Source organism: Staurois parvus, unplaced genomic scaffold (genome assembly GCF_062004578.1).
Source record: "Staurois parvus isolate SC_StPar_1 unplaced genomic scaffold, SC_StPar_1.0 ptg000920l, whole genome shotgun sequence".
NCBI lineage: Eukaryota > Metazoa > Chordata > Amphibia > Anura > Ranidae > Staurois > Staurois parvus.
In genome coordinates this window covers 719963-747082 of record NW_028318716.1, presented here as the reverse complement: position 1 = coordinate 747082, position 27120 = coordinate 719963, and the positions used below count along the sequence as shown (strand labels likewise).

The 27120-nt window shown below is 48.2% G+C and overlaps 2 protein-coding genes across 3 annotated transcripts in view; one reads left to right on the top strand and one right to left on the bottom strand.

The window, feature by feature from the left end:
* Window positions 1–8498, bottom strand: part of SLC25A20 (solute carrier family 25 member 20) — a gene marked incomplete at its 3' end in the record, with an annotated part of 41903 nt that extends 33405 nt beyond the window's left edge. The window contains exons 1-2 of the mRNA XM_089656595.1: window positions 8296–8498; window positions 371–463 (exon numbers count right to left, since the gene is read on the bottom strand). Coding sequence (XP_089512721.1) covers window positions 371–463; window positions 8296–8400 — 198 coding nt within the window. The remainder of the gene's footprint in view (window positions 1–370; window positions 464–8295) is intronic.
* A 1699-nt stretch (window positions 8499–10197) lies between these two features.
* Window positions 10198–25870, top strand: KLHL10 (kelch like family member 10). 2 transcript variants are annotated; one of them, XM_089656593.1, is made up of 5 exons: window positions 10198–10316; window positions 17965–18454; window positions 19463–20080; window positions 22373–22522; window positions 25440–25870. In XM_089656593.1, the coding sequence occupies exons 2-5, from the start codon at window positions 18005–18007 to the stop codon at window positions 25794–25796; spliced, it is 1575 nt and encodes a 524-aa protein (XP_089512719.1). In that variant the 5' UTR covers window positions 10198–10316; window positions 17965–18004; the 3' UTR covers window positions 25797–25870. The 2 variants fall into 2 exon arrangements, with proteins under 2 accessions (XP_089512719.1, XP_089512718.1); XM_089656592.1 differs by lacking the exon at window positions 10198–10316 and adding an exon at window positions 10337–11105.
* Window positions 25871–27120: the final 1250 nt, after the last annotated feature.

Sequence of the window (27120 nt, the reverse complement as noted above, 5' to 3'; positions counted from 1 at the left end):
TACAGGGGAGAAAAACAAAAACTGTAGTGTTAATGCTGGTGACACACTGGGGGTTATTTACTAAAGCTGGAGTGCGCAAAATCAGGTGCAGCTCTGCACAGAAACCAATCAGCTTCCAGGTTTTATTGTCAACGCTTTATTGAACAAGCTGAAGTTAGAAGCTGATTGGCTCCCATGCACAGCTGCACCAGATTTGGAGCGCTCCAGTTTTAGAAAATCTACTCCACTGCTCCATATATACGTTATTTCTGACTTTTTCCCGTGGCCGGCGCAACTCTCGGGGTCCGCACTTCCACTTTAGAAATGTTTTAGGCTAAAGAACTTTTAAAATTACCAGAATAGAAAAACACAGGAAAAAAAACCCGCTCACCTCATTTACAAGTGTTTTTTTAAAGCAGTCGAAGGTTCCGGAATATAATGCTGGGACTCCTGGTGTTGGTTTTGGTTGGGTTTGAATGCGAACCTGTGAAATGAACACAAAATGGATTACAAAAATATAAAAGTAAATATTAGCAAAAGCAGAACTCCAGGCATCAAAGTAATCAACCCAGCCCCCCCCACCCCCCACCCCTCGGGCAATGTACACACTTTATTTACACTAAATGTTTAGCTAAATACTTTTTTTCTTTTTAATTTTAGGAATGTAACGTGTGACAGATATGTGACCAATCACACTGCAGCTCTCAGGGTCCCCCACCGCATGAACACCACAGCCCTCAGTGCAGCCCTCAGGGCCCCCCGCCGCGCGCTCAGGGCCCCCCGCCGCACGCCCAGTGCAGCTCTCAGGGCCCCCTGCTGCGCACTCAGTTAAACTCTTAGGATGAGTACAAATCTCAGTGTCCCAAGCAGTGACCAGCACAGATTTCTCCATGGATGTGTTTGAACCCAGCACACGTTCCCATGCGGATGTCATACTGGGAGCAGCGGCTGCGTCAGTGATCTGGGGTTGATAATATTGAAGCAGATCAAACCTAATGCATGCACTTCAGACCTCAAATTAAAATGATTCTGAGGTCAAACACTCATTAGAATGACCTGCCCAATGCTCCAAAATAGCACCAAAAACATAGTCCACAAAACAATCGTGCAACTATGAGATTCGCTGCCTGCCGTCTCATGGATATGGTGACCTTATTTGTGACTGAACCAGAACTCTAGAGACGACCCAGGTATACATTGTGCGCACAATTATCAGGCAAGTTGTATTTTTGAAGATTCATTTCATTATTGAACAACTACAGAGCTCTCGGTCAATCCAAAATGTTAATAAACCTCAAACCTAAATAGTTAAAGTAAAAAAAGTGAGGTTTTGGCTTCCTTAGGAGAAGATCTACCGTATTTTTCGCCGTATAAGACACACCTATCCATAAGACGCACCTAGGTTTTAGAGGCAGAAAACAGGAAAAAAAAAAATCTGAACTAATGGACTGCAGACACAGTACAGGGATGACCAGAGACTGCGGACAGCACAGGGATGACCAGAGACTGCGGACAGCACAGGGATGACCAGAGACTGCGGACAGCACAGGGATGACCAGAGACTGCGGACAGCACAGGGATGACCAGAGACTGCGGACAGCACAGGGATGACCAGAGACTGCGGACAGCACAGGGATGACCAGAGACTGTGGACAGCACAGATGACTGCTGACCTTTGGGGAGGTGGTGAGCGGGTACCTGAATTTGACAGATACCCGCTCTTACTTCCGCAGAGTTTTTGTTTGATCTTACCTGTTCCTCGATCCAGCTGCGCGCTGTCTTCCCGGCTTCTGTAATGGCGCTCAGCATGACAGCCGGGTGCGCAGTGCGCATGAGCGAGAAGCACTTGCGCTTTGTGATTGGTCCGGCGGCTTCTGGGATCTGTCATGTGTCCCAGGTACCGCCTTACCATACACAAAAAGCACCGCTTCTTGCGCATGCGCACTTGGCACCCGGCTGTCATGCCCAGTGCCCACACTACAGAAGCCGGGAAGACAGCACGCCGCTGGATAGAGGAACGGGTAAGGTCCCGCTGCAGAGCTGAGCGGCCGGCCCGGTATTCTGACACGGCCGCGGTGGAAATACTGGACCGGCCGCTCCATATGACGCACTGACATTTCCCCCCCAGTTTTTGGGAAGAAAAAGTGCGTCTTATACGGCGAAAAATACGGTATATGTGCACAATTATTGGGCAACGATTAGTAAGCAGAATTATTATGTAACTAAATGAAAAAAAAAAAAAAGAAAGTTTTCCCATCTCATTTATTTTCATCTATTAAAGTGAGCATTAAAAAAATTCAAAATTTACAAATAAACATTTGACATTTAAAAAAATAAAAAATATATATATATATATAATAATAATTATATATATCAAATATGACCAAAAGGCCACCCTTCTTTTCAGTAACAGCCATAAGCCTTCCATTCATGCAGTCCGTCAGTTTCTTGATCTGTTGACGATCAACTTTTTGTGCAGCAGCAACCACAGCCTCCCAGACACTGTTCAGAGAGGTGTACTGTTTTCCTTCACCGTAACTCTCCGGTTTGAGAAAGGCCCACAAGTTCTCAATAGGGTTTAGGTCAGGTGAGGAAGGGAGCCATATCATTATTCTTTCATCTTTAAGGCCTTTACTGGCTAGCCACGCAGTGGAGTACTTTGATGCATGTGATGGAGCATTGTCCTGCATACATTTCATGGTCTTCTTGAAAGATGCAGACTTTTTCCTGTACCAATGCTTGAAGAAAGGGTCTTCTAAAAACTGGCAGTAAGTTTGGGAGTTGTGTAAAATAAATACAATAAAGAATGTTGCGCTACTCCTTAAGATATATGTACACATAAATATTAAGTGATGTGTAATCTCAAAATTCGCAAGGGTCGAAGTGATGAGGTGAGAGGCTAATCCAGATGGTGGTCGGATTGTCAGAATTCACATTCACCCAAAGATCCACATGATTTCTCTTTATTTATGGTCACCAACTGTAGGCATCGGAAGCTCGTGTTTTATTTTTATCACTATTAATACCTATTGGACTTTGTGAGCACTGTTTGATGTATAGTTGTATTGGGGTGTTCCCACTACACGAGAGGCACGTGTGATTTTATATGCACGGTATTATATATATATTTAAATGTGTTTCTTGCTTGTTTCCATTATATGAATTTATTTTTATAGATTTAATGAATCATGGGCACAAATTAATAATGAATATGAATTGATATCACTTTCACTTTTTATTTTTTATTATTTTTATTTTTTTAAATTGATGCAATTTTGAGATTACACATCACTTAATATTTATGTGTACATATATCTTAAGGAGTAGCGCAACATTCTTTATTGTATTTATTTTACACAATCACTGGTATATGATTTAATGTTAGCAGCTTCTCCAGGTGTTTTTCGTTTGTTTTTTAGTTGATACACTTGGGAGCGCAGGAGGTTCACACCATTACTGTTATAAGTTTGGGAGTTGATTTTGAGTCCATCTTCAACCCGAAAAATGTCCAACTAACTCATCTTTAATAATACCGGCCCATACCAGTACTCCACCTCCACCCTTGCTGGCGTCTGAGTCAACGTTCCTGAGTGCCAGTTACTGATCCAACCACGGGCCCGTCCATCTGGTCCGTCAAGAGCCACTTTCATCCCATCAGTTCATAAAACATTTGAAAAATCTGTCTTCAGATATATCTTGGCCCAGTCTTGATGTGTCTTGTTCAGTAATGGATGGATTTCAGCCTCCCTTACCTTGGCCATGTCTCTGAGCACGAAACACCTCGTACTTCTGGGCACTCCAGGTAGGTTGCAGTTCTGGAAGATGACAGCACTGGAGGATAATGTCTTCCTGGTAGCTTCACGTTTGATTTTTCTCAAATCTTTGGCAGTTAATTTGCATTTTTTTTTTCTCAATGCATTTCTTGTTGACCATTTGCAACAAAATGTTTGATGGTTCTGTGATCACGCCCCAATATCTTAGCAAATTCCTAAATGCTGCATCCCTCTGAAAGACTTTTTACAATTTTTGACTTTTCAGAGTCAGTTAAATCTCATTTTCTGGCCCATTGAGCCTGAGGAACAGAAGCTGCTTAATAATTATGCACACCTTGATATAGTGTGTTGATCTCCTTAGGCCACGCCCTCCTCATTACACAAATACACATCACCTGATATGCTTACATCCAATAAGCATTCAAGTTTATACAGCTTGGAGTTGGACAATATGCATAAAAATGAGGATCTGGTCACAATATTTATTTTATTTATTTCAGGTACTTATATAGCGCCGTCAATTTACATATATATTGTACATTCACATCAGTCCCTAACCCTCAAGGGGCGTACAATCTAAGGTCCCTAACCTTCAAGGGGCGTACAATCTAAGGTCCCTAACCCTCAAGGGGCGTACAATCTAAGGTCCCTAACCCTCAAGGGGCGTACAATCTAAGGTCCCTAACCCTCAAGGGGCGTACAATCTAAGGTCCCTAACCCTCAAGGGGCGTACAATCTAAGGTCCCTAACCCTCAAGGGGCGTACAATCTAAGGTCCCTAACCCTCAAGGGGCGTACAATCTAAGGTCCCTAACCCTCAAGGGGCGTACAATCTAAGGTCCCTAACCCTCAAGGGGCGTACAATCTAAGGTCCCTAACCCTCAAGGGGCGTACAATCTAAGGTCCCTAACCCTCAAGGGGCGTACAATCTAAGGTCCCTAACCCTCAAGGGGCGTACAATCTAAGGTCCCTAACCCTCAAGGGGTGTACAATCTAAGGTCCCTAACCCTCAAGGGGTGTACAATCTAAGGTCCCTAACTCACATTCATACATACACATACTAGGGCCAATTTAGACAGGAGCCAATTAACCTACCAGCATGTCTTTGGAGTGTAGGAGGAAACTGGAGTACCCGGAGGAAACCCACACAGGCACAGGGAGAACATGCAAACTCTAGGCAGGTGGTGCCGTGGTTGGGATTTGAACCAATGACCCGAGTACTGCCAGGTGGAAGTGCTAACCATTTATCCACTGTGTTGCCCACTCGCCTGATAATTGTGCGCACAGTGCAGATAAGCAACCAATGCCTGAGCACCGCAGCAACCACAGAGCAATCATATGTTTAGAAAGTTTTCTATATGCTGACAAGTGTGACATTCCTTACCTTTCACCTAGAGAACTGCAAGGCCACATGTACTGGAAGGTGTCAACTCACATGACTGCCCCCCGCAGGGCAACCAGCCCCACTGCAAGGGTCACCTTTGAATGGATTTTTTTGGGGCCAGGTCAGCGCTCAGCTGTTCCTGTAATTTTAGTTGCAAGATCAAAGTTATCGGAACGCGTAGAACCGGCTTGACTTATGTCACAGATAATGAACACATTGCGCATACTCGCAGTTACTTCCAAACCCCCGTCCGCAGGTCAGGTGGCCATTTTCAAGTAATGTCTGGTGGATCCATTGTTTACTGTCAACTTGTTACTTTCCGGGCTGTACATAAACCTCCAAAATATTTGTCACCTCGGGCTGTTCTTTTCAGTACAATTTAAAGGATAAGTGCACCTTTAAAAAATAAATATATAAATGCACATATTTTTGCAGGTGAAAAAAAAAATGCGCATTTACAGTTTTTCCTGGAGCCTGCAGAGCATTGCATCCACATGTCAGGCTCCTGCAGAAATCCCAGTATATCTGTTTGCCCGTACCTCGGGTGCAGGAAGGAGATCCTCTGCCCGCTGTTGGAGCAAAAGAATGGGGAGGATGCGGACAGGTGCTCTTTGGTAACATGTTACACCCCAAATACAGGTGGACTAGGCTCATGCCGGCTGCTGTGTAGATGGAGTGACCCTGATGACATTGCCATCACCGGACATCTCTCACCTCCTGAAGATCATCCTCATAACAGCTGCACATTCCCCGGGCAAGAAACCCCTATACTTCAAGAAAGAAACTCCTATAGGTCAGCCTTCCACCCATGGGGCCCCCAAACGTGGCATGAAGAGCCCCGTCCCCCAAGGGAATCTCAATACCTTCTTAGTACCCTCATCCCATGAGGCATCCCACTGTCACCTGAGCAGACTTCCACCCATGGGGCACCCCATCGTGGGATGAGCAGCCCCCTCCCCCTAAGGGAATCTCAAGGTCTCCTTCGTAGCCCTCATTCCACGAGGCATCCCAATGTCACCGGAGCAGCCTTCTGCCTAAGCAGCCCACCACCCACGGGGTACCCTGACACCACCTGAGAAGCCAGCAACCTATGGTGTGTCCTAAACTCACTTGAGCAGCCAAATCCTACAAGGCCCTCTGATGGTACCCAGGCAGCCTGCCACATTCTGGGCAACTTTGCTTGAGTTGGGGTGTCTTCCTACTGGACACCCCAACAATGCCAGGGCAGCTCTCCTCCGACAAGACACCCCAACAATGCCAGGGCTGCTCTCCTCCGACAAGACACCCCAACAATGCCAGGGCTGCTCTCCTCCGACAAGACACCCCAACAATGCCAGGGCTGCTCTCCTCCGACAAGACACCCCAACAATGCCAGGGCTGCTCTCCTCCGACAAGACACCCCAACAATGCCAGGGCTGCTCTCCGACAAGACGCCCCTACAATGCCAGGGCACCCCATTGCCCCTGAGCAACCTTTCACCCTACTCCCAAAGGGCACCTTAATGTCGCAAGGACAGCACTATGACACCCCAACATCACCCACGCAAGCAGTCCTCCTACAGGGGACCCCAATGTCACCTGAGTGACTCACTGCCTACAGAGCACCCCAGCCTTGCTCAGGTAGTCCTTCACCTACTGGGATCCTCAATGTCTCCTTGGCAACCCAACATCTACAGGTCACCCCAATAGGGCCTGAGATACCCTCTACCAAAAGGACACCCAAATACACATCTCACAGACACTCCCCTAATCCTAGAGGGAAAACCCCAATACCATACAGAACCCCTCCCCCACCCCACCCCAATCTTTACACAGGATCCCCTCCCCCACACCACCCGGTCATTACACAGGATCCCTGCCCCCACACCACCCCATCATTACACAGGGTCCCCATCCCCCACACCACCCCATCATTACACAGGGTCCCCATCCCCCACACCACCCCATCATTACACAGGGTCCCCATCCCCCACACCACCCCATCATTACACAGGGTCCCCATCCCCCACACCACCCCATCATTACACAGAGCCCTCCTCCCCCACACCACCCCTCCATTACACAGAGCCCTCCTCCCCCACAATTACACAGAGCCCTCCTCCCCCACAATTACACAGAGCCCTCCTCCCCCACAATTACACAGAGCCCTCCTCCCCCACAATTACACAGAGCCCTCCTCCCCCACACCACCCCTCCATTACACAGAGCCCTCCTCCCCCACACCACCCCTCCATTACACAGAGCCCTCCTCCCCCACAATTACACAGAGCCCTCCTCCCCCACAATTACACAGAGCCCTCCTCCCCCACAATTACACAGAGCCCTCCTCCCCCACACCACCCCTCCATTACACAGAGCCCTCCTCCCCCACACCACCCCTCCATTACACAGAGCCCTCCTCCCCCACACAACCCCTCAATTACACAGAGCCCTCCTCCCCCACAATTACACAGAGCCCTCCTCCCCCACAATTACACAGAGCCCTCCTCCCCCACAATTACACAGAGCCCTCCTCCCCCACACCACCCCTCCATTACACAGAGCCCTCCTCCCCCACACCACCCCTCCATTACACAGAGCCCTCCTCCCCCACAATTACACAGAGCCCTCCTCCCCCACAATTACACAGAGCCCTCCTCCCCCACAATTACACAGAGCCCTCCTCCCCCACAATTACACAGAGCCCTCCTCCCCCACACCACCCCTCCATTACACAGAGCCCTCCTCCCCCACACCACCCCTCCATTACACAGAGCCCTCCTCCCCCACAATTACACAGAGCCCTCCTCCCCCACAATTACACAGAGCCCTCCTCCCCCACAATTACACAGAGCCCTCCTCCCCCACACCAACCCCTCATTATACAGTGCTCCCTTCCCCATTACACAGAGCCCTCCTCCCCCACAGGACCCCACACCCCCCTTCATTATACAAGCCCCCCCTCTGCCATTACACAGGACCCCCCCCCCACACCCTCCATTACACAGGACCCCCCCACACCCCCCTTCATTATACATGACCCCCCTGTCATTACACAGGACCCCCTCCCCCATACCACCCTATCATTACTCAGGACCCCCCTCCCCCATGCCACCCCCTCATTACAGGGCCCCCCTCCCCGCAGACCCTTGTACTGCCCCTGGTCCCCTCAGCGGTCTTACTTTGATGGTGTCCAGAGGATGTCCAGCGAACACCAGACACACCCCGCCGAACCCTCCGGCGAAGAAGTTCTTCAGCGGGCTGACGACCTGCGCCTTGTCGGACATGGTGATGCGGAGAGGGCTCGCTGTTCCAGGGACTGACAGCCGCTCTCCTCGGACAAGGTTTACCCGGCCGACCTTTGCCCCACTTACTGCTCTACACAGACTGGCCAATCACCGCACACGCTGAGAAATGACACCCAACCATTCACCAGCGCCCTCCACATTCGTTTCCGCCCTCATTCCCCGAGTGACAGCCAATTCCACCTATCATCGTGCGCATCTCCCCTAAACCCCGCCTACCTAGAGTAAACTCCGTGCTTTTATCACTAGAGTGTGAATAAGTTGTATTCTCCTTGTCCCGCACACGGGAGACATGTTGTTGTAGTCCATCACTGTGTATTCCCGCAGGCATGAGCGCTCCCACTAATTCATTACGTACAGGTCTGACTCCAGGTCGGTGACCGCGTGCTGCTGATTGGCTGACAATGTTCAAACAAACATTCCTTCCATTCGATCAGATGTCACATTGCTGCACATGTCACGTGACAAGTCACTGGTATTGACATCCATTTCTTGTAAGGAAGAAATCATTGTAGGCTGTGTTTTGTCATGTGACCTGGAGCTCAGGTTGGTGGTCACATGACTACTGGGCGGAATGTGCATGGCAGATCCCCTCTATGGGACTTGTAGGGAGAAATGAGGATCAGTGTGGTGGGAGAAGGCGGAGCCTGCAAAGGCATCAGGAAAATATATGATGTATAGGAGGAAAATTACACCAGCAGCAAGTTGTGTCCCTGCTGGGAGGGGGAGCTGAGATAATGAACCAATACTGGGGGGGGGGTAGTCACTGCTGGGAGGGGGAGCTGAGCTACTGAACTAATACTGGGGGGAGGTAGTCACTGCTGGGAGGGGGAGCTGAGCTACTGAACTAATACTGGGGGGGGGGGGGTCACTGCTGGGAGGGGGAGCTGAGCTACTGAACTAATAATGGGGGAGTTAGTCACTGCTGGGAGGGGGAGCTGAGATAATGAACCAATACTGGGGGAGGTAGTCACTGCTGGGAGGGGGAGCTAAGCTACTGAACCACTACTGGGACGGGGGATAGTCACTGCTGGGAGGGGGAGCTGAGCTACTTAACTAATACTGGGGGGGGGGTAGTCACTGCTGGGAGGGGCAGCTGAGCTACTGAACTAATACTGGGGGAGTTAGTCACTGCTGGGAGGGGGAGCTGAGATAATGAACCAATACTGGGGGAGGTAGTCACTGCTTAGACGGAGAGCTGAGGTAATAAACCACTACTGGGGCGGGGGATAGTCACTGCTGGGAGGGGGAGCTGAGCTAATGAGCCAATGCTGGGGGGGTGGTTAGTCACTGCTGGGAGTGGGAGCTGAGCTAACAGACAAAAACTGGGGGGAGGTAGTCACTGCTGGGAGGAGGAGCTGAGGTAAAGAACCAATACTGGGGGTGGGGTGGAGTAGTCACTGCTGGGAGGGGAAGCTGAGCTACTGAGCCAATGCTGGGGGGAGGGATAGTCACTGCTGGAAGAGGGAGCTGATCTCTTCAGTCACTGCTTGGAGGGGGAGCTGAGCTAATGAGCCAATGTTGGGTGGGGATGGGGGGTAAGTAGTCACTGCTGGGAGGGGGAGCTGAGCTAATGAGCCAATGCTGGGTGGGGGTGGGGAGTATGTAGTCACTGCTGGGATGGGGAGCTGATCTCTTCAGTCACTGCAGGGTGGGGGAGCTAAGCTGTTGCGTCAATACTGGGAGGGGGAGCTGAGCTGTTCACTCACTGCGGGGAGGGGGAGCTGATCTGTTGAACCAATGCTAGCAGGGGTGTGCAAGGGGAGCTGAGTAGTCACTGCTGGGAGGGGCGTTAATGTGTTCCATCACTGCAGGATAGGGTAGCAGACCTGTTCTGCCACCGCTGGGAGGAGGAGTTGAGTTGCTGGGCCACATTTCTGGACTGAGATTGAACTCAGGTAGGTGTCAGGAGGGGACTGCTTGCTAAATATTTTTTTACCTTAACACACAGAATATATATAAACCCGGATACATGAAGTATTTGGGATGATATGGACAGTGTTAGCCCCGGTTCACACCGAATATGACTTTGAAATGATGCTACTTCAGCTCGATCTCAAAGCCGCCGATCTGTGCCACTTCACCTGCGGCTTGCCTACATCTGTGCGACTTAATGCACAGATGTCAATGCAAGTCGCACATGAAATAGTGCAGAGTCAGATTCGCACCGATTTGAAGAGTTCGATAGCCACAAATAGGGTTCGACTTGTCATGTGACTTTGTTCTGTTAAGTCACATGACAAGTCGCACATCAATTATTAAGCACATCAAATTCAAGTGATGGATGTCCTGTACATTGCTAAAGACTTGATATTAAAGGAAAACCGTTTTTCATAATTTCCAGACGTCAACATGTTATACTGTAACTTAGAATAATGCAGTGGCTTCTTATTGGTCAGTTTTGAAATGTCAGGTGACCTCAGCAGTACAGTCAACTGTCAGTTCAGTAGAGACATGTCAGGGGCGGACAGCGCAGGACCTCCAGCACTGCCAATGGATTGGAACTTCGGGTCCCTATCATTCTGTTCCAGTACTGACAGCCTGGAACAGACAATCAGAAGAATGGCCTGGATCACGTTCGATGAGCTGCGGCTGGAGGACAAGTTCTGTGATGTCACTATCAAGGTGGATGATGTTGAGTTCAAAGCCCATAAGATCATTCTCTCTGTGTGCAGCCTTTATTTTAGGTAAGCGTTGATAAACTTGATTAAGTCTAGGGTCATCGGTTCGAATCCCAACCATGGCACCACCTGCCTGGAGTTTGCATGTTCTCCCTGTGCCTGCGTGAGTTTCCTCTGGGTACTCCGGTTTCCTCCCACACTCCAAAGACATGCTGGTAGGTTAATTGGCTCCTGTCTAAATTGTCCCTAATATGTGTATGTATGAATGTGAGTTAGGGACCTTACATTGTACACCCATTGAGGGTTAGGGACAGGGGCGGATTGAAAACTCATGGGGCCCCTGGGTAATAGGGGATCATGGGGCCCCTGTGTCCTTGCCCAAACTCAAAAAAGCCTATGAAAAAGGTACCAGGGGCATCTCATGGGGCCCCCTACTGGCCCTCGGGCAATGCCCGAGTTTCCAGATGGTCAGTCCGCCCCTGGTTAGGGACTAATGTGAATGTACAATATATTCGTAAATTGACGTATATAAGTACCTGAAAAAAATAAAGTCTAGGTTCACGTCTATGCAGGTTGTGTTTGATGCATTGCTGATGCGTTTTGCGTTGGGGTTTTTTTACATTTTGTTTGTTGCTAGGCAGATTTTAAACTCAAACCGCGGCAAAAACGCACTACATGCTTTTCTGCAGCATTGCCATTGAAGTGTGTAGAACCAAAAACACAACGTTTTGCGTTCAAAAAAAGTCCCTGGCCCTTTCCAAACAATGCACCGGGTGAAAACGCGGAGATGTGAACCTGTCCCATAGGAAATCATGTTAAATGGACTGTAGTGCATTTCTGCAAAACGATGAGGAAAACGCTTAGGTGTGACCCTGGGGATGAGACCCGTTTAGCTGCAATTAAGCTGCAAGAACCTGATCCAAGAACTGCAGCCAACATTAGGATGGGAATTGACCATCCATAGTATGATGACATCACATTGCCTTCCCATGTCCAGTGGCAGTTGGCCTTCACTGGTCACTGAGACAGTGGAACTTAAACAACTGTTGGGCATGGCCTAGGCCAGGGATGATTAGGCCCCAGCCGCTAAGTGAAGCTAAATCCGAAAGGAAATGAGAGACTTTTCTGGCCCAAAATAGGTCAATATCAATGTAGGATCTACATCCAGATCTCCCAGACTGGAGCTGAAGGCTTGGTGAGATTTCATGCATTGCTTTTCACACTCCTCCTGTATGATGCTCCTCAGGTTGGCGTTCCCAAGCCTTGTCCAAGCTTTTCATCCAAAACCATCCAACCAGATTTATACAACCGCCCACTGACGGTGTTCATCAATACCATGAAATGACCTAACATTTTGGGGCTATGCTTCGGTCTGCTTGGCTGTTTTAAGATTGCTGGTTGAAAGTGGTTACATCAGTCTAAAAGTCTCTGTACTCACTGTCTTTCCTCAGTCTTATAGACCAGGGGTCTCCAAACGTTCTAAACAGAAGGCCGGTTTACTGTCTTTCAGAGTTTAGGAGTAGAAAATTCCCCAGCATCAGTAGGAGTAAAAAAAAAATGACATAGTGCTGGTAGTCAGTGGAAGGAGGAATAGTGTCCAGTCATTGGTATTAGAGGAACAGTGCCCCATCATTGGTGTCAGTGGGAGGAATAGTGCCCCATCATTGGTGTCAGTGGGAGGAATAGTGCCCCATCATTGGTGTCAGTGGGAGGAATAGTGCCCCATCATTGGTGTCAGTGGGAGGAATAGTGCCCCATCATTGGTGTCAGTGGGAGGAATAGTGCCCCATCATTGGTGTCAGTGGGAGGAATAGTGCCCCATCATTGGTGTCAGTGGGAGGAATAGTGCCCCATCATTGGTATCAGTGGGGGGAATAGTGCCCCATCATTGGTATCAGTGGGGGGAATAGTGCCCCATCATTGGTGTCAGTGGGAGGAATAGTGCCCCATCATTGGTGTCAGTGGGAGGAATAGTGCCCCATCATTGGTATCAGTGGGAGGAATAGTGCCCAATCATTGGTATCACTGGGAGGAATAGTGCCCCATCATTGGTGTCAGTGGGAGGAATAGTGCCCCATCATTGGTGTCAGTGGGAGGAATAGTGCCCCATCATTGCTACTAGTGGGATGAATAGTGCCACATCATTGGTGTCAGTGGGAGGAATAGTGGCCCATCGTTGGTGTCAGTGGGATGAATAGTGCCCCATCGTTGGTGTCGGTGAGAGGAATAGTGCCCCATCATTGGTATTAGTGGGAGGAATAGTGCCCCATTGTCGGTGTCAGTGGGAGGAATAGTGCCCCATCACTGGTGTCAGTGGGAGGAATAGTGCCCCATCATTGGTATAAGTAGGAGGAATAGTGCCCCATCATTGGTATTAGTTGGAGGAATAGTGCCCCATCGTTGGTGTCAGTAGGAGGAATAGTGCCCCATCTTTGATATCAGTGGCGGGAATAGTGCCCCATCATTGGTATTAGGGGGAGGAATAGTGCCCCATCATTGGTATCAGTGGGAGGAATAGTGCCCCATCATTGGTATCAGTAGGAGGAATAGTGCCCCATCATTGGTGTCAGTGGGAGGAATAGTGTCCCATCATTGGTATCAGTAAGATGAATAGTGCCCCATCATTGGTATTAGTTGGAGGAACAGTGCCCCATCATTGGTGTCAGTGGCAGGGATAGTGCCCCATCATTGGCATTAGTTGTAGGAATAGTGCCCCATCATTGGTATCAGTGGGAGGAATAGTGCCCCATCATTGGTGTCAGTGGCAGGAATAGTGCCCCATCATTGGTATTAGTTGGAGAAATAGTACCTAACTGTTTATATCAGTGAGAGGAATTGTGCCCCATTATTTTTGTCAATGGAAGGAAAAATACACCATAGTTGGTGCCAGTGGAAAAAATGGTGCCTCCTTGTTTGTGTCAGTGGGAGGAATGGTGCTCTGAGGGCCGGATAGAGGCTAGCAGGGGGCCGCAGTTTGGAGACCACTGTTCTGTGTGTCTGTGGGACAAATAGTGCCCCATCGTTGGTGTCAGTGCTCCGGGTTTGAAACTGAAGACAGCAACATGTCTCAAAAAAATTGGGACCGGCCAACAGAAAGCTGGAAAAGTAAGTAGTATTAACGAGGAAGAGCTGGAAGAACATTTTGCAACTAATTAGGTTGCCCCATTGGCCAGATGCACGTGCAGAACAGCTGGTGTATGGTGCATCTGGCCAATGTGGTGCGCAAAGCATTGATTTGCATAGCTCTGCCTGCTTGTCCTGAAATGAGCAATTCTTTTATTTTTGGGATATGTGATAGAATGAGACACGGGAATAGTTACTGTACCATGCGCAGATTCGGTTGGAGGGCTTTTTGATTGCTTTAGTCCCTTCTCAACGCAACCTGTATGGCTAAACCATCTTGTTGGGTCCCAAGCCCTACTGAGACCCTACTTCATAGAAGCCATGGTTTCCATTTACTATGCTGATGGCCAGGGGCAGACTGACAACTCATGGGGCCCCCGGGCAATAGGGGATCATGGGGCCCCTGTGTCCTTGCCCAAACTCAAAAAAGCCTATGAAAAAGGTCCCAGGGGCATCTCATGGGGCCCTCTACTGACCTCGGGCAGTGCCCGAGTTTCCAAATGGTCAGTCCGCCCCTGCTGATGGCCAAATAGCCTGCAGTAGCTTCTTGGGCTAGGGTCTTGTGTTTGGGATCCCAACGGTGTGAAAAGGCACATGCCTTTTTTTCTGCACAGCACCTCTATGGGCTAGGCTTTTTGGCAAGTCCGGAATCATTTTTGCTGCCAGGCTGCAAGGCCTAGCCAGTGCATCTGCACCTGCACTTTTTCACTGGATGGAGGGCCTACCCTGAAGTCTAGGGGGAAGGATGTGTGGCCATTAGGTTTCTTCCTTCCCTGAACTGGGGGGTCTGTCTTTAGAAAAGCCCCTCACCTAGTGTCCAGTAGTTGGCTTCGGCTGGCCGGAAAAAGGTCCACCAGGCCTTTTGGCTAGGTGGACCATGTTGGATCCCTGCCTCTGTCAGGAGCTTTGCACCATGAGGGGGGTCAGGGTAAGGTCCTACTCCTTAGGGGGTGGACAAGAGAAACACCCTTAAGTGCACTTTTTGTGTGTGTTTCACGTGCACTTTTTTGTACACTTAGGTGTTTTTGCGCACTACAGCAACAAAGTGTTACTGAACCTACAACAGTACAATCAGTCTGTAGATGCAGTAAAGCATGCTTGTTATACTCACTGTGGAAGCTAAGGGGTTAATCCTCCACATTATTTACAAAGGCTGTGTGATCCTGACTTCTCTGCCCCTCCTCTTGTTCAAATGTCCACACTGATAAGACAGACTAAACCGTAGCCCTTCTGCACATACTCAGTTTAGTGTGTATTGCTAGAGAGTGTGTGTAAAAAGGATGTTTGATCCTGTCTTCTCTGATCTTGCCCTTCTTCCAGTGCCCCCCTCTTATCTCCTGATAAGACATATGGAGACACTCTGCACATGCTCAGTTTGGTGTGTATTCCTAGAGAGGCTTTTTTTTTGCTTGGGAGATTTTTTTTTTTTTTGCGCATGTGATCAGCACAGGGCCAATCAGCAGTGTTCAGACAGAGGTCAGGGGTTCTGCATCATCTAGAGCAGAAAGAAAACTCCTCCTACGAGCTTTAACCAGTGGTTGGCTGGACACTGATAAAAGTCACAAGAGTGATAAACTGTATATTGCTGATAAGAAAAGGTATTTAGCAGTTTATATTTATTACAATAATTGCATTTCCATGTTCTGCGTTCTGTGGGAGACCAGATATAGTGAATGCAGGGTCCGGGGAGAGCGAAAATAGTGAATGCAGGGTCCGGGGAGAGCGGATATAGTGAATGCAGGGTCCGGGGAGAGCAGATATAGTGAATGCAGGGTGCGGGGACACCAGATATAGTGAATGCAGGGTCCTGGGAGAGCGGGTATAGTGAATGCAGGGTCCGGGGAGAGCGGATATAGTGAATGCAGGGTCCGGGGAGAGCGGATATAGTGAATGCAGGGTCCGGGGAGACCGGATATAGTAAATGCAGGGTCCGGGGAGAGCAGATATAGTGAATGCAGGGTGCGGGGAGACCAGATATAGTGAATGCAGGGTCCTGGGAGAGCGGGTATAGTGAATGCAGGGTCCGGGGAGAGCGGATATAGTGAATGCAGGGTCCGGGGAGAGCGGATATAGTGAATGCAGGGTCCGGGGAGAGCGGATATAGTGAATGCAGGGTCCGGGGGGACCAGATACAGTGAATGCGGGGTCCAGGGAGACCAGATATAGTGAATGCAGGGTCCGGGGAGAGCGGATATAGTGAATGCAGGGTCCGGGGAGACCAGATATAGTGAATGCAGGGTCCGGTGAGACCGGATATAGTGAATGCAGGGTCCGGGGAGACCGGATATAGTAAATGCAGGGTCCGGGGAGAGCAGATATAGTGAATGCAGGGTGCGGGGACACCAGATATAGTGAATGCAGGGTCCTGGGAGAGCGGGTATAGTGAATGCTGGGTCCTAGGAGACCAGATATAGTGAATGCAGGGTCCTGGGAGACCACATATAGTGAATGCAGGGTCCTGGGAGAGCAGATATAGTGAATGCAGGGTCCTGGGAGACCACATATAGTGAATGCAGGGTCCTGGGAGACCACATATAGTGAATGCAGGGTCCTGGGAGACCACATATAGTGAATGCAGGGTCCGGGGTTTCGTAACACTTTAATATCACTTTAAAGTACTTTAGTGCACATTAAAGAGGTTCTTCAGTCCCCCCTTAAAAGTTAAAAGTCAGCAGCTACAAATACTGTAGGTGCTGACTTTTAATAAATGTCTGTTCTTATGTCCAGTAGGGGTGTGAGTTCAGGACTCTGTGCAGGCCAGTCAAGTTCCTCCACCCCAAAATGGCTCCTCCATGTCTTTATGGACCTTGCTTTGTGCACTGGTGCGCAGTCATGTTGGATCAGGAAGGGGCCATCCCCAAACTCTTCCCACAAAGTTGGAAGCATGATATTGTCCAGAATGTCTTGGTATGCTGACGCCTTAAGAGTTCCCTTCACTGGAACTAGGGGGCCAAGCCCCACCCCTGAAAAACAACCCCACTCCATAATCTCCCCTCCACCAAACTTTACACTTGGCACAATGCAGTCAGGCAAGTACTGTTCTACTGGTAACTATCAAACTCAGACACGTCCATCAGATTGCCAGACAGAGAAGCGTGATTGGTCACTCCAGAGAACACGTCTCACCTGCTCTAGAGTCCAGTGGCAGCATGCTTTACACCACTGGATCCGACGTTTTGCATTGCACTTGGTGATGGAAGGCTTGGATGCAGCTGCTCGGCCATGGAAACCCATTCCATGAAGCTCTCTACGCACTGTTGTTGTGCTAATCTGAAGGCCACACCAAGTTTGGAGGTCTTTAGCTATTGACTCTGCAGACAGTTGGTGACTTCTGCGCAATGTGCGCTTCAGCATGCGCTGACCCCGCTCTGTCATGTGACGTGGCCTACCACTTGGTGGCTGAGTGGCTGTTGTTCCCAGTTGTTTCCACTTTGTTATAATCCCACTAACAGTTGAGCGTGGAATATTTAGTAGCCAGGAAATGTCACGGATGGACTTATTGCACAGGTGACCACCTATCACGGGATCACGCTTGGAGTCACTGAGCTCCTGAGAGCGACCCATTCCTTCACCAATGTTTGTAGAAGCAGTCTGCATGCCTAGGGGCTTGATTGTATACAGCTGTGGCCATGAAGGGGATTGGAACACCTGAATCCAATGATTTGGAGGGGTGTCCCAATACTTTTGGCAATATAGTGTATCATTTGTGATACTGCAAATCCCCCCAAAAAAACATATTGAATAAATAAAATGCTTTATTTTAAAAACAGCAGTATAACGTGAATTCTTCTCCTCCTCCCAGAGCTCTATTTTCCAGAAGATGGAAAGAGGCCAATAAGAACATGTACCACATACCCGGAATTACCCCAGACATGATGAGGTTGATCCTTCATTACGCCTACACCAATAAAATATTCATAAACTTCGAGAACGTACAAGAACTGTTTATGGCCGCGGACCAATTCAACATCCTGGGTCTACTATGGCGATGCATGGACTTCCTTATTGGCCAGCTATGTCCCAAGAACTGTGTTGGCATCAGCAGATTCTCCAGCTGTTTTCACGGCCCCAAGCTACTCCAGAACACCCAAGCATTCATTCTTCAGCACTTTCAAGAAATAGCATTGACTTCTGAGGAGTTTCTGGATCTAACCGTAACAGAGTTTAAGGATCTCATCAAGAAAGACAATCTTAATGTTAAAAGGGAGGAAGTCATCTTTGAGGCCATCATCAAATGGATTGAACACCACCCAGCTGATCGTAGGCAATGCATCACCACCCTACTGCCTAAGGTAAGGTGGAAGCCACCATTTACCAATTTCAAGAAAAAAATATTCCGCATTCCTGTATGGCTTTGTAGGTACATTCTCGAAAAGTGGAATCTGCATCCCTGTTGAACAACTTCTTTGAGAAAAATAGTGAAGGTTTTTAACCCCTTCCTGCCCACAATTTGTAAAAATGCACACATAATGTTATAGGTAATCTTAAACTGAACAGCCTTGAGGTATCTTTCGATATCTGAGAGTGTTTGCTATACCAAGCCATTTATGGTTAGATCAAGTTTGTTTTTCTATAGGCTCCCTGACCATAGCCAACATTCCCTACCGGAACATTTTGGGGATAGTCATTTGACAGTGTTGTATTTCTGCCAACCAGTATAAAGGCATGAGCAGGCTGCGGTACATCCTCCAGCCTACTTCTTCAGGTTGGCATGAGACCAGTTGGGAGGAAATGTTTCCTATCTTGGGCTCCAGGTGGCCATTTTGGGGAGGATGATGTCCTGATTGGATAATGATATTCCGCAAGATTGGGGAGGCCATCTTGACAAAGGTCCCTATAAGTAAAGGGGCCAACGTCATTTGGCCCACCCTCAGTGAGGCAGTAAGGCAGGGAGAGAGCTCCACTGGTTAGGAAAAGTGCAGGTGAAGAAGTAGGGACTGGTTCTGGAGAAGCAGGGATGTGTAAGTTGCCTTTTCAAGGTGTCTCTATTGCACCGATCCCAGACAGACTGCCTCTGACCATCATTTACTGCAGACACCTAATGGAACCTCATGTCATTGAACCCTACTACCACCCCTCCAATGAAACACTCCTCTGGTACTGTGAAATTACAAGTTATATTTGTAACACCACTGAGTAAAGTCTACTTCCTTACCAGTATTCCTTCCATAAAGAAAACTTTATACTTCACAGCTCATATGGTGCCAATGTTATATTGGACTGTTGAGTACCTTGATGACTGTCTGTTGAGTTTTGTTGACCTCTACAATAAAAAAACCTGTTTTTCTCTTCTTCCCTAGGTTCGAATGGCCTTAATGCATACCATGTATTTAATAAACAATGTGATGACCAACATCCATGTAAAGCACAGCCAAGAATGTATGAATCTTGTTACCAGTGTGCTAAAGACAAAGTATGACTTAAACGCAAATGGATCCTCCAGGTCATATTTCAAGAACCCATTGACAAGGCCACGCCTGCCCAGTGCAATACTACTTGCCATTGGCGGCTGGAGCTCTGGGAGCCCTACCAATGCCATCGAGGCCTATGACTGCAGAGTCGACCACTGGGTTGACATTAGCTATGAAGTGGAAAGCCCTAGGGCCTACCATGGAACAGCATACCTCAATGGTTATGTGTACCTGGTTGGAGGGTTAAACGACATATATTACTTCAGCAGCGTAAGACGGTTTGACCCAGTCAGGAAGATCTGGCAGCAAGTAGCTCCCATGAATGATAAGCGCTGCTATGTTAGCACGACGGTCCTGAAAAACCGTATCTATGCCATGGGTGGATATAATGGCCAGATTCGTCTGAACTCTGCAGAGTGTTATGATCCAGAAACGAATCAATGGGATTATATTGCTTCAATGAATGAAATAAGAAGCGATGCAAAAGCCACCACCCTCAATGGCAAGGTAAGATATAGACACCTCTCCTACTCTGACTCAGGATGACCGGTTGACTCTGTGGGATTTAAAGCATCGGAATCTCATGTGTATTGTATGTCTACTGACTGCCGTAAGATTGCTTGTTCTTATGTACCTTGATTTGTTATACTTTTGTACGATTTCAATAAACGCAACTGTTAAAAAAAAAAGATATAGACACCTACTTAAAGGTTAAGTTCACCTTTAGGAGCATGTTATGTGTTACGCCCATAATTAGGGTGTAACATGTAACATGCTCCTAGTAACCCATCTCCCACCGGCAGTGCTCCCCGCTCTGTGACAGCAGGCATGGGATCTTCTCCCCGCACCAGCTGTCACTTTTTGAAAACAGTGTACTGTTCCGCCCACATGGCCACGTCACTCATTCAAAGTTTCCTGTGAATGAATCAGACTACATGTACCGTCAGCCATTGTGGCCGATGGCTTGTAGTTCCTCAGGAACCGCGAGGGCACTGGTCAGCGTCCTTGTAGTTCATTGATACCTCCTCCCATTCAGTAACTTCCTCCCTGTATCGGAGGTATGGGCAGACAGCTTACTGAGTGTCTGCAGGATCAAAGCTATCACGTACCTGGTGATGAAGGCCAATGGAGAGAGGGCTCCCCTTGCGGCTAAGTTCCGGACTCCCCTGAGAGGGGGACAGCGGGAGTCAGGCCCAAAGTTGCACAGGTCGCCTGTAGGAGTGCAGGTTGGTGGTCCACTCAGAAGCACAGCTGGTGCACGGAGATAGGTCTGCAGACAGGAGGTGCCTGTGCGTGGTATGCAAGCCCTTCCGGGATTTAGATGTTTACTGGGTAGTCGGTTGAAGCCAAGGTCAGGTACCAGGTGGGAATCAGAGCAGACGTAGTCAAATAGGATAGCCAAGGTCATTCACAGAGGAGTGAGAGAGAGTATCCATAAGCCAAGCCGAGGTCAGATCAGGGGTAAGGAAGAGTAGACAGGTCCAGGAGCAAGCCGAGTCGGTAACAGGAAATCACGGGTCAAAGTCATAGGAAACAGGAAACAGAAACCAGGCACGGGGAGCTAGAGATCATCCAGCAACTTGAAGTGATGAGCCTCCCGTCTGGCACCAAACTGAGGCTGATGTGTCCTTCTGCGGCCATGCAGAGTACTGTCAGAAATGCCAGATCTTCCAGAACTTCTGCCGTGGACAGGACCCTGACACAAAAACTGTACCCGCGATCTGTTGATGTGTTTCTGTAACGAAACCGTCCCAGCCTCCGCTGAGTACTTCCGTTAGAATACTGCTTCCCCGTCCAAACACCGACAACAGACACCACAGATTTGAAGTAATCCAGAAAGTAGACTAGTTTATTTGAAAACAGATACAAGATATAGACACTCCAGGGACAAATCCCTCCCCCCCTGCATAATGTCATAGGGCGGGGCAATCTACATTTAGTAACGAGACCCACAGGTATTCAAAATTCACTCCAGCAGACAGTCCCATCAGGAGGGAGGGCTGCTGGTGACATCCCCCCCCCCCCCATTAAGCTAATATAGATAAACACATACATCCCATAATAGTTTTCTCCCATGCAAGACAAACAATAGAACAATGGGATGCAACCACATAACACCAAACAATCCACAACCCCCCACCCCACCTATCTCCTAGACATGTCTAAACAATATTAGGACAGATCACCCTGTACCCCTAACAGGCACAGGGTGACTTACACATAATAGGGATATGGGGAGCTGAGACAGGGTCTCCCCATCTCTCTAAAGTGAGCTGGGTTCCATGGGCCCCCCACCCAAAGTGACTCCCGTCACAGTTTCCATCCCCCATCCACTGGGCCACTACAGGACTCAGTAATGACATGGAGGTCAGAGAACATTCCTTGTGCCAGGTCAGGGACCTGCTAGGCAGTGAAGAAAGGATGGTCAAGTTCAGGTTTCTTTTACATAAACAGCTCTGGAGCAGGGGCGGACTGACAACTCATGGGGCCCCCGGGCAATAGGGAATCATGGGGCCCCTGTGTCCTTGCCCAAACTCAAAAAAGCCTATGAAAAAGGTACCAGGGGCATCTCATGGGGCCCCCTACTGACCCCGGGCCCTCGGGCAGTGCCAAATGGTCAGTCCGCCCCTGCCCTGGAGGTAACACACTGGGGTTTTTCAGCTGCCATTATGTTATATCAGGCTTCCGGTGTGTTGCTGTAACGTTACGGCCTATTCACACTAATGCGTTCTCCCCCCCGATGCCATTGAGTGTATCAAAAACCAGGAGTTTAATATCACTTTTATTATGTTTTTACAGATCTATATATGTGGCGGATTTGATGGTGAGGAATGTCTGTTCACAGCAGAAGTCTACAACCCAGATACAGAGCACTGGAGCATCATCGCCCCGATGTGGAGCCGACGCAGTGGTGTCGGTGTCATCGCCTATGGAGATCTGATCTATGCGGTATCTGTAATGATTACTTTCTACCGAAATGAGATTGAATGACAAATGCTTGGTAAGCCTAAGGGGTAGAACAAGGAGCTGCATTACTTACCTGACTCCTCATTCTAGCACTGCTCTCTTTTCCCTGAAGCTCTGATCTGTGCATTATCACACACAACGCAGGTCCATTGACCATATAAATATAAAAAATATATATAATTGCGCTAGGGCACAAATTTCACGGCAAGGGAAAGCAGCTAGCACAATATCATAGGTGACAATATAATCGGAGATATACAAAGAGGACAAGGGGGCGCTCCTTACATCTGGAGGATAAGAAATTTAATCTCCAAACACGGAAAGGTTTCTTCACAGTAAGAGCTGTGAAAATGTGGCATATTATTATTATTACTATGCAGGATTTATATATTATTATTATACAGGATTTATATATATTATTATTATTATTATACAGGATTTATGGCGCCAACAGTTTGGTCAGCGCTTTACAATATAACGGGAGACAATACAGCAACAATACAGTTCAATACAAGAGGGATAGGAGGGCCCTGATCCTGGGAGCTTACAATCTAGGATTAGACTCCCTCAAGAGTTGGTTGTGGTCAGCTCAGTGGATTGCTGTAGGAAAGTCCTGGATTCTTTCTTGGATACACAGAATATAACCGGATACTAACATTTATAGGTAAAGTTGATCCAGGGAATATCTGATTGCCTCTCAGGGGATCAGGAAGGATTTTTTTTCCCTGCAGGAGCAAATTGGATCATGCTGTGCTGGGTTTTTTTCCTTCCGCTGGATGAACTGTGGGTGTAGGATTATAACTTTTTTTTTTTAATGGTTGAACTGGATGCACTTTTGTCTTTTTCAGCCAGACTAACTATGTAAAGTGGCATGAAACATCAAATTAATACATAAATATGTCCATCATAAAGTGCAATTTTTGGACTGATTGGACTTTCATTTGCACTTTATGATGGACATATTTATGTATTAATTTGATGTTTCATGCCACTTTGTATAGGTCTATTGACCATGCATTGTATTTGGTGGCGGTAGGAGCTGGGAATAGCTTACTAAGGAGGTAGCTTGCAGGAGCAAGAAGTAATATGCTTCATCTACAACCTTTAAACTTAGAGAACATGTAACCGTTGCAGTGTATGTGTGTGTGTGTGTGTGTGTGTGGGGGGGGGAGGGGGGGGGCACTTTATTTTTTCTTTTATCTGGAGTTGGGCTGTAAGAGCAGAATTTTCTAGATACTTGCTTGAATTTACTAGCCTGTTACCTGCTTTTCCTTGACTTCATGGCTAAGCTCCACCAATTACCATACCCAAGTCCATTGAGAATACCCTTGCTGACCACTCAGGCTTCCTCACTGGACAATGAATTGGACAACCTCCAAGCCTTGGCCAGGACTTTATGGCTAAACCTTGGAGATTGTCCATTCCATCGTCCAGTGAGGCAGCCTTAGCAGTCAATAAAGGTATTTTCATTGGCTATGGGCATGGCAGTTGGTAGAGCCTAGCTATGAAGTCAATAAACTCAAGTCAATAAGGCCAACAACAATCAAGTATCTAGAAGAGTATGCTCTTAAAGCCCCCCAGAAATACCTATCACACTACAAGGGTTACATGTTATCAGGGCTTTGTTTCTCAAAGAATAGAAGAATAGGTGCAGGAACTTCCCCCCTTTTCCCCCATTTTTTCTACCTCCAATCTTCCTCTGAGCAGCGTCCCTTGGTTCCGCCCCCTACCTGCTAAATAATTTATATGGAATTTGTTAATTATAACAAGAAAAGCAGTAAAATAGATCCCCTGCAGCCAGCAACAATAGATCCCCACACAATAATTATTATTATACAGGATTTATATAGCGCCAACAGTTTGCTCAGCGCTTTACAATATAAAGGGAGACAATACAGCAACAATACAGTTCAATACAAGAGGGATAGGAGGGCCCTGATCCTGGGAGCTTACAATCTAGGAACAATACAAGAGGGTTAGGAGGGCCCTGATCCTGGGAGCTTACAATACAGCAACAATATAAGAGGATTAGGAGGGCCCTGATCCTGGGAGCTTACAATCTAGGAACAATACAAGAGGGATAGGAGGGCCCTGATCCTGGGAGCTTACAATATAGGAACAATACAAGAGGGTTAGGAGGGCCCTGATCCTGGGAGCTTACAATCTAGGAACAATACAAGAGGGTTAGGAGGGCCCTGATCCTGGGAGCTTACAATCTAGGAACAATACAAGAGGGTTAGGAGGGCCCTGATCCTGGGAGCTTACAATATAGGAACAATAGACTACCCCAGCAACAATGGACACCACCCCAGCAACAATAGTTTCCCCTAGCAAATATAGATTCCTCTCCAGCAACAATATATTCCCTGCAGCAACAATAGACCCCCACCACAGCAACATTAGATCCCCCACACACCAATAGACCCCTCACACAGCAACAATGGACCACCCACAACAAAATACCATCCCCGACATTAGCAACATTAACATACCAAGATTAGACCCCCAGCAGCATCAACAGATCTCCCAACAGTGGGCATCAATAGCTCCTCCAGCAGCCAGCAAGCTCCCCCTGAACAGTAGATCTCTAATGACAACACAAGACCTCCCCCCAGCTGCAATAGATCCGCACCAGGAACACTAGACCCTCACACAAAAACATCACCACCAGTGACAATAGATCCCCCAGCAGTCAATCAATAGACCCTCCGGCACATCCCAACACCCCTTGCCATTACATACATTCAGTGATGGAGGTGTCGGAACTGCGTTCCCTCACGTTACCGATAAAAAAAATGTATTTCATGTTAAGGGGCCCTTTGGGACCATACCCATCATCCTTGTGAAGCCCAGTTTCCCACATGAAGTAGACCACAGTAATATGTATTGTTTCCTACAGGTTGGAGGATTTGATGGAGCCGACAGACTGCACAATGCCGAGGCCTATAACCCAGCCACTAACACCTGGAATGAGATAAGCTCCATGTTCAGCCCACGGAGCAATTTCGGGATTGAGGTCTTGGAGGATCTCCTTTATGTGGCCGGAGGTTTCAACGGTTTTGAAACGACCTTTGCAGCAGAGTATTATGACAGGAAGACCAATGAGTGGTACGGCGTCCACAATATGAACATCGATCGCAGCGCCCTGGACTGCTGCGTTTTACCCGGCCTCCCCAACGTCCGGGATTATGCCGCGAGTCGAGACACATTCTACAGAGAGGAAGCGAGGGAGGCATTATCCGACAGCTCTTTATAAGTGTAACGGAATGAAGCGACTGTATAAAAAAACATCGATATAAACTGCGACTGGCAATAAATGATAAAACGAAACGCAAATGTTACCGTCATTCTCTGCAGGCCGACTAATAGCACACAATTACTTCATTTCATAAATCATCAACTGGAAATGTGGGTAAATGTTGAATCCTGTTCAGTTGACCTAAGCAGCCTTCTTGACACCAAGGATGGGATGGTGTAACTAGAACTGGGTGTCTGTCAGGGCAGGGGTCGGGGAATGGACAGGCAGGCCTAACAATGTAACGCACTGGCTGACGACAACCACCACCCACAGACCGAAGTCCCTCAGGGCGCGGAGTCTAAGTTCCAGGCTGCCCTTCACCAGGGCCCCTGATGGTGGGGATGGACTTGACGCAGCCAGGAACCAGGTCGCGGCCCCCGAGACACCCCAGCTGCGGTAATGGCTGCCGCCAATGGCGTGTAGCAGGTGGAAAAGACAAAAGAGTAGTCAGACAGGCCGGGTCAACAACAATAGGACAAAACAGTACAGGACAGCAGACGAGAATCACAGGTCACGAGCCGGGTTCAGCAACGGAGAGTCAGATTAAAGGAGAATACAAAGAATAGTCGAGTACAAGCCGAATCAGATACCAGGAGAGTCACGAGAGTCAGAACAGAGTAATAGCAACACCAAGACACAAGTGCAAAGAGCATGTGCGGACCACAGGCTTATATGTCATCAGCCACACCCCTCTGGGGGATGGACCTCAGAGACCTGAAGGCATAAAGGATTCCCACCATGCTCAGCAGAATCCAAGATGGACGCCAGCACATGGAGTAACATAACCTCAGGGAAAAGGTAGGACCTTGACAGTGTCTTCACCACTTTCACACCTCCCATCCAATGTGTGGACAATCAGCATTTGCCTTGACGCATTCCATGGTGACTGGATTACGGTGTTGGTGCTATCTGTGTGGATACAAATGCTGGGGTATCTTCCTGACACTCATTAGAACCGAAGAAGTGGCTTGGAGAAGCATCTTCAATATCACAGAACAAATCCAGCTGAATGTGACTATCTACTACTAGGTGTCTAGCTTAAGAAGGCTAAGCAGGGGCGGACTGACCATTCGAGTACTCAGGCACTGCCCGAGGGCCCAGGGTCAGTAGGGGGCCCCATAAAATGCCCCTGGTACCTTTTATAGGCTTTTTTTGGGTGTGTTTTGAGTGTGGGCAAGGACACAGGGACCCCATGATCCCCAATTGCCCTGCCCGGGGGCCCCTTAGGCTAAGGTCACTTTATAAAAAAATTATAAATGCACACTTTTTGCAGGTTAAAAAA